The 7,819-nt window shown below is 38.6% G+C and overlaps 1 protein-coding gene across 2 annotated transcripts; it reads right to left on the bottom strand.

Annotated features, from left to right (window-relative positions):
• LOC134529872 (putative nuclease HARBI1) lies at positions 1-4,042 on the bottom strand. Of its 2 annotated transcripts, XM_063364422.1 has the most exons (3): positions 3,795-4,042; positions 2,034-2,271; positions 1-1,017 (listed from the first exon to the last, which is right to left on the bottom strand). In XM_063364422.1, the coding sequence occupies exons 2-3, from the start codon at positions 2,259-2,261 to the stop codon at positions 136-138; spliced, it is 1,110 nt and encodes a 369-aa protein (XP_063220492.1). In that variant the 5' UTR covers positions 2,262-2,271; positions 3,795-4,042; the 3' UTR covers positions 1-135. The 2 variants fall into 2 exon arrangements, with proteins under 2 accessions (XP_063220492.1, XP_063220483.1); XM_063364413.1 differs by lacking the exon at positions 3,795-4,042 and having other exon boundaries at positions 2,034-2,888.
• Between the last annotated feature and the right edge of the window lie 3,777 nt (positions 4,043-7,819).

The following is a 7,819-nucleotide window of genomic DNA, read 5'->3' as shown; positions in this document are numbered from 1 at the left end:
CACAGCTCAGTCGGGGAGTTTTAATTATAATGGCAGGCCCCCTTGCCTACTGCCAGTCACAGCTCAGTCGGGGAGTTTTAATTATATTGGCAGGCCCCCTTCCCTACTGCCAGTCAGTCAAGTTGTGATTTGGGTCTAATGTTGGTGGTGACCATGCTGTTGGCGGACAAGAAGATTCCTAATGCGCTGGGCATCCTGGTACCGAAAATCTGCTCTGCCCAACAGGTTTTCATGCACATCCGCAATTTCATTAACTGGCAATACTTCTTCCACAACTTCATCCAGAGGAGCAGGTTCATTTCGTGTCAGTCTGATGTTGTGCAATATAGCACATGCCATTACAATTTTGGCTGCCTCAAGGGGCTCATATTGTAGAGTCCTGTATCTGAGCAGACAGCGCCAAGTGTTCTTCAGAACACCAAACAGCCGCTCCACACAGTTACGGGCTCTACAATGTGAGTCAGTGTACCGAGCTTCTGGTGATCCAGGGAGTGCACCTAGAATAGGTGTCATTAACCAAGGTTCTAGGCCATACCCTGAATCACCGAGAAGCCACGACGTTCTGTCCCCTTGATTGTACTTTTCGAGCATTGCTCTCCTGACAGCCGAGTATCTGAAGATGAAATTATCGTTGGTACTGCCAGAATACCGAGAAGTAATTGCCAGTATTTCAAGTTTTTCATTGCACACCACTTGTACATTCAAGGAATGAAAACCCTTGTGATTTACAAAGGTTTCTTCATGTTCAGAGGGTTTCCTAATTGCTATGTGGGTGCAATCAATGCACCCAACCACCCCTCTAAACCCAGTGGCTTCTCGGAACCTTGTCTTCGAGGCTTCTCTTTCCGCAACACTAGCTGGAAACTTAATCCATTCGTGCAGAAAGTGCTCCAGAAGAGCATCTACTACTCTCCTTAAGCAGTTTGTAACTGAAGGTTGCGACACTGACAATAGGAGGTCTTGGACAATGGATCTTTGGTCGCTTCCATTAGCGAAAAATCTGAGGGAAGTCAGCACCTGAAAAATGATACACCAGTGTTTCCTATAGCAAACTCTTTACATTATTATTATTATTACCTGTGGAACATGACCTGTCAATCATTATATTAAAGTCCAAACATTAAATTTGAATTTAAATGGTTTAACTGTATTTTTTATTATAATAACTAATAAGTATAGCCTACATAACACAACTACACCAAACATGTTCTACATACACTTCTGTCAAGTGGATAAAACATCTAAAAAAGTAAGATAATTATGTATGAAACAACTGTTAATGCTAAAAATGCATACCTTGGGTTACAATTCACAGATATGTGAAGGATAGTACTATGGAAATGTCTGCTATTTAAAATTGCCTGAAAATACTTTACAGGTAGCAAACTAAAGTTAATTAATGCATACAAACTCATTTGTATGCCGATAATATCTGTTATTTAACTCATTAAATTCTTTGCTATTTGTACATAAATTTGTTTATGTTTACTTTAAGCATATTACTATGTGACCCAAAATATTCAAGAAAGCCAAATAAACTAAGCATATTACTATGTGACCCAAAATATTCAAGAAAGCCAAATAAACTATCACCTCTGGCACTAACATCATTCACCGTCACCTAACTGTTAGTTGTCTTTATTGTTTAATGCATTCTGCATTTAATGCTATTTATACGTACCCTAATGACATTTATTTACATACCATTCATTTATCATGTATAAGTTTGAATCATGCTACTAGGTAATTAAATAAGGAAAAGTAGGTGTATGGAATTTATTGTACAGCCAAATATTTTATATATTGAATAGTTTTCGAGCCATTCCATTCTAAACCTAACTTATTTAAATTTATTTTGAAGTATGAGCTCTGTACACCATTATGTTTATCAAAATGTTAACTGCATAATAAACCTTTATTTTTACTGAAAATCTCACCACCTTTAATAACAGGTGGCTATTCTACACGCATTGCACCGCAAAATAGTGTTACCTTCACACAATAAAGTAATGAAAAATAGCATGAATATTTACCTGCGTCTCAACAGACAGTCCAGTAATGTTCCTGTAAGCGAGAAATGGATGCAACATGTTGCACACATCTCGTGCAACTTCTGGTGACAATCTAAAATACATTCTGAATTGCTGCTCCGGCAATTCAAATGGATTGTGATGATCCCTTAACCATCTCCGCTGCCTTCCTAGCTCGTTCCTTTCTTCCTCCTCCAATTCCACAGCAATCAAGAATGCAGCAAGGGCCATTCTGCGGAATCTGAATTATTTCACACACATTAGGTACATAATGTAAAAAAGGGTTATCAAGTATTTTTCTATACCTAAGCAAGTATAACAAGACAATTGAAAAGGCCTTTTGGTATTACCTATTATGTTTTCCACTCATTCTCTAAGAAGGCACAGCCATAATTCAAATATATCTACCAGCAAATAGTTCACTGTTTTAACGCGTAGTTGGATTAGGTTAGTTTTATTATAACTACTGAGAAACAGTGAGGATTTTTAAATAGGTTAGGTAACATACATAAGTACTTTAATTTAAAATATAGGTTACCTAAAAAACCATTAGCGAGATTTTACATTTCAATTAATGTTAACAACCTGATCCAACCATTCGGCAAATAACCTACATAAGATTTTTTAATAGGTTAGGTAACATACATAAGTACTTCAAATTGAAATATAGGTTACCTAAACAAACATTAGCATGATTTTACATTTCTGTTAATGTTAACCACCTGATCCAACCATTTGGAAACAGGGTCTCCACAGTTAGTACTTTCGTAATAGATTTAGTACTTTTATAATTTTTTTAATGGTTTAGTACAGATCTAGTACATTTTTCTTTAATATAATAATATTATTGTAACTCCAATATGTTTTATTATTAAGCGTAATTATTTTTTAAAAAAACTATGGAATGCATGTGTGTGTGGTGTGTGATATTTAAGTTAGAGCATTGCAATGTCATAATAATTTCCTAAATTGTTAAAAACCATAACAAATTATAATTTACTACTTTTTTTTCTAATCTAGTACTTTTTTCTCGCCTAAGTTGGTACGAAATATTTTTTCCCTCGTGGACACCCTGTTCGGAAAATAACCTACATAAAAGCTCGAAATTTTATTTAATAGAATCATCCTGTTTAAGGAGGGGCATTCCTAAATAAATTATTCATCAAGTTATTTGTTTTATGATCAGCCCCACTTGTTAACAATTACCAATGTTAACACACTTAGGTAATAGAGCCAATATGTATTTTAATGAGCACAAATTAAAAATGTCTTGCACAATTGAACACACAAGGAGGCCGGAAATAGCTTTCTGAAACTCAGATTAAACAAAAATGCATGTTGAGCAAATACCCAATCACAAAATATACATAAGCAGCCTATTTGAACTATTTATAGCTATGTTAAGTTCATAATGTGCGTGTAAATAATATCGCTCTTTAGGTTAGGATTAATTTGATAAGCTATGACACGGCATTTATTAATATTCTTCTTACCTACTTTGATCGTATTTAAACCACTTCATAATTATTCCACACAAACTATGCATTGAAAACAATTATTTCATGGTACAATTAATAAATAGAAATAGCATGTTAAGAATAATGCTCGCGTGTTAAATATACACACGCTAACCTAAAACAATTGTTTTCGTTTAACTTCATCGCTTTACATCGTACCCGACTATATTTAAAACAATAATGTGCAATTATAATGCCGTTTTTAGGACGGGAGGACATTATTTTTAAGAGTAATTATATCACTTACCTCACATTCGCTTCGTATCACCACTTGAAATGCTCGTGATATATAACGTAGCTCCGGTGCGATAAATATCACTTGAAAAGTGTGCTCGTAATCAAAGTTTGCGATATATACCGCCACAACGTCATCAATATTCGAAGTTTAACGAAAAAGGATGTGTTCGTAATCACGTTGCTGGTTCCTGCGATATTCTTCGCAAACCTTCGTTATTTATCGCAACTTATAACGCAAAGTGTGTGCTCGTAATCAGCCCGCAGGTCCAGCAAGTGGCGCCAACTCAATCATGTCACTTTTTTGTATTTTGGTGAAACGCTGGTAAACATGTAGACTTTATTTTAAAGGTTTAACTTCCAAGAAACGAGAAATATTTACATTGCATGCATGCATTATTAAGGTTTTTTTTTTTGGGCGTTCAAATAAAGAGAATAGATCGGACAACATGACTAATGATTTATTTAGGTTTAACAGAAAGTCTAGTGGCTACTTCATGAAATATTCCTCAAGTTTGTGAGGATTTGCCAGCTAAGCAAACTGGAATATTGTAGGGATAGACATAAAAACCATATCACGAAGTTGCCAGTATCATTGATTTGAAGCCAAGAATGTTTTAGTCCAGTTTTCCAGTTGACTCTCTTTATTTGTATTCCCCCAAAAAACAATAAAAATTTAATTTTGGCAGCTAACCATGCATAAAGTATGCGATGTATATAGTGTTCATTTCGTTAAAGTTAAACTATTAAAAAAGGCTGCGAGTTTATCTGTGATTAAAGTAAATATATAATCATGACCTGAAATAGAAGGCACCCCCTTCTGACTGCCGCCAGGCTAGGTTCCTAAACAGCGTACAGATCTCCGGGTCAAAACGCGCCATTCACAAACCGTACACGAATGAAAAGAATCTAATTAGGAGTAGTATTTAAGAGCCATTGCACTTACCTATACAAGTTTCATTCCATCTATTAACGCGTAAGTTTTGGACAGTGGAAAAGGCTGGAACGAATGTTTTCACTGACATTTTTAGCTATGAAAAACAATGCACACAGTATTGTAAATTGTATAGGCAGTGGCGGATTAACTAATTTTCAAGGTATAGGCTGAAAAGTTTTTGCCGCCCTTGCCTCTACAGTTTTCATGTCCTAGATTATATTTATTTCGTTGAAATTGAGCGTAAAATAATTTTTTGGTTTATTTTTGAGCTAATCATAGCTCAATCATGTACCTGGCGGGGTAATGCATGCTACTTACACAATAATGCACATTTGGTAAACGTGAATAAATAATCTTTATTGCGCTTACAAACAGTTAAATATAATCAATTCAGTCAAGTTATAAAAGTTCGTTACAATAATTTTTAATATTTTACATTTTTACAATACCCCTTTTGCGCGATTATTTGTTGGCAAAATCATCGATGATATCGTGGTAAGTAATCTTGTTTATTAAATACAAGCCATCCCGTTTGCAGACTCCAACCAGTAGTAGGACTGGCATGTATGGGTTGATAGTGGGAAGAGAGAAACATATGTTCTATAATTTCGCTCTTTTCACTCTTTCAAAGTGTGGGCAGGGGAACGTACAATGACAAGGGAGGTACAATGACAAGGGAGAAGGGAAGTCATCGGCAAAATTTGTTGCAGACTTCTATCTGTAAAACATCAGAAATCAGAAAATTATCATGCAGAAATCTTTTTGATTTCTATGAGGTAGCAAAAAAAAAAAAAACATTGGTCACCAAAATTTCCCCCCCAAAAATCTGCCGCCCTAGGCTCAAGCCTACTCAGCCTGCTGGTAAATCCGCCACTGTGTATAGGAAAGTGCAGAGTGCTTTTGTCTACAATATTCCACCACAGAAATATAGAGGCACGTTTCCGGCGATAAACTCTGCGCTCCAGCTAGTTGCCCGGCGCGTAGAGGCGAGGAGGCGTGCGCTGGGCGAGCCACTGTCGCCCTTTCCTTCCGCGCGCTTTTAGAGCTCGCTCGCCGAGTGTCAGGACGTGTCCTGTGTTCGTTACGATAGCTCTAGTGTAATTCATGCTTCATCTCAAATTCTCTCAACAGATATTCACTCGAAATTTTCTAAAAGCGGTAAAAAGACACTCAAGTTAAAATTATCACACGATGACTTGAGTGGCCTTTTACGTATTTAAAATAAAGTTTAGTAAATATTCGGGGGAAGTTTTTGTGACCCAACAATAGATGTCATAATGAAAACGGAATTAATTTACAGGAATTACTCCCTTAACTGATGGCAATGACAAGGAAATGAAATAACAACCCGGCGTGTGAGGGGCCGTCAATTAATAACTTAAGGACGATTTTTGGCCATTTTTGACAACCCAACCCCCATATAAGGTCACAAAACATTATTAAACCCCTCCCCTGTTTTTTTCTTTGTCTTGCGTAATTTTTTTTAATCTAGGATTTCTCTTTAAAAAAGCGTTAAATAGTTAAATGTCGTTATAAAATGTTCGCTTATACTAAAAATATATATTACATGACATAAATAATAATGTTACGATCGCGCTTGGCTGCAGTGCTTGGCGTCGTCGTGCTCGTTCGGCCTGTCTGCGCCCCCTTCCACCCGCATCCTCTCCCTGGTATCTCGTGTCATACTATCTCGCGAAATCCTGACCTTTGCAGCACGCACCTGCCTCAGATTGAGTTACTTAAAAGAGGCCGCAATGCGGCATAAAAGGACTCGGTCATGTTTATCTGCGCGTTTTGTGGGAACCCGATGCTTGTTGCGTTTATCGGCGTTCTTTGAGCAGCCGCCGCGTCCTTCGAGGACTACGACGCGTTTCTGGGCATTTCGACGGCGAAGGTCGCGCGATATCTCGGAGACATGCCCGATTGTTCTGGACGGGAACCCAAGGGGTATATAAGGAGGTTGGGTCGACCTTCGAGTTGAGTTCAGTGGGGAGTTCTCCCGCGGCGGAGCTTCCGGGCGATAGTGCCGCGGGTGCGGCAGAGTGGCGAAGTCCTTGGACGAAGGTTCCAGGGCAGGGAGTGAGTGAGTTCAGTGGAGTTGGGAGTTTCCGGGCGATAGAGTCGCGGGCGCGGCGGAGTGCCGAGTGAAGTTGCGAGCGAGTCGTCGTGTGGGATCTCGGCGAAGTGTGTGACGGCGGCGGCGGAGTGCGGCGACGGAGTCCCGCGGCGGAGACCCACGAGGGGTGCTGTGGCGAGAGTTGTGCCATAAGTGCGGCCCAGCGAGGTGTGTGAAACGAGTGACTGGGGAATTGACATTTCATAAGTTTAGTTAATTATTTGCGATCTTAGAAGATTAATTGTAAGTGACATAAGTAGTGGAAATAAATAAAACTGTGTGTGTAATAAAGAATCTTTAATTGGGCTATCCTTTACGAACCCACAGGAAAATCGTAACAATAATAAAGTAATTATTTAGTCTTTGGAAAATGTTTATTATAATTAAATGTAAGATTTCAAACAATCTTAAAGAAAGGAAACTAATCAGTCAAAAAAATACAAATGAGGAATACTTTTTGTAACATAATGAACGACTGTATTTGAAACACTCTTGCGTTACCATTTCTTTTTCTGTGCAGGCAAATTATGTAAGAATGGCTTTTACCCCTCTACCCCTTTCTTCCACCACGAGGTAAGGTCATGTAGAGATTTTTTTAACTTGGCCTTCCTATCGGGACCTTACGTAATAATAAGCGGCCCCAGAGACCCGGTGCCATGTCGGTGACAACAGGTTAGGTTGCAAAGAAGTTAAACGCTAGTTCGTTGCTCGTTTCGTGTTCCTTGCAAGCTATTTCTCCATGTTCCGGATAACAGAACGTTTTAACATTCAGGACAGGCACACAGCTCATAATAGAGAGAACGCCAGGCGACGATAGCACAATTATAAATCTGAGCCGAGCTAGTCATGAAGATGTTAGATGCGAAGAAGATGTTAGTGGTGTGCACATTGTGTGCGGTGATAGTGTGCGTGGAGGCGCGGTGTCTGCGCGGGCCTCGACCCGTCCTGGAAGCCGAGGCTGCCTTGGAGAACTGCGAACCAGGTA

Source organism: Bacillus rossius, chromosome 1 (genome assembly GCF_032445375.1).
Source record: "Bacillus rossius redtenbacheri isolate Brsri chromosome 1, Brsri_v3, whole genome shotgun sequence".
Classification (NCBI taxonomy): Eukaryota; Metazoa; Arthropoda; class Insecta; order Phasmatodea; family Bacillidae; genus Bacillus; species Bacillus rossius.
The sequence above is the reverse complement of the archived record's forward strand: the minus strand, read 5'-3'. Positions and strand labels throughout refer to the sequence as shown.

What these genes read in the sequence shown, in the direction of transcription:
- LOC134529872 (XM_063364422.1), bottom strand. Translation starts at nt 2,261, where the DNA reads ATGGCCCTTGCTGCATTCTTGATTGCTGTGGAATTGGAGGAGGAAGAA. An exon ending in GACTGTCTGTTGAGACGCAG is followed by an intron (nt 1,018 to 2,033) that starts GTAAATATTCAT and finishes ATCATTTTTCAG; the next exon opens with GTGCTGACTTCCCTCAGATT.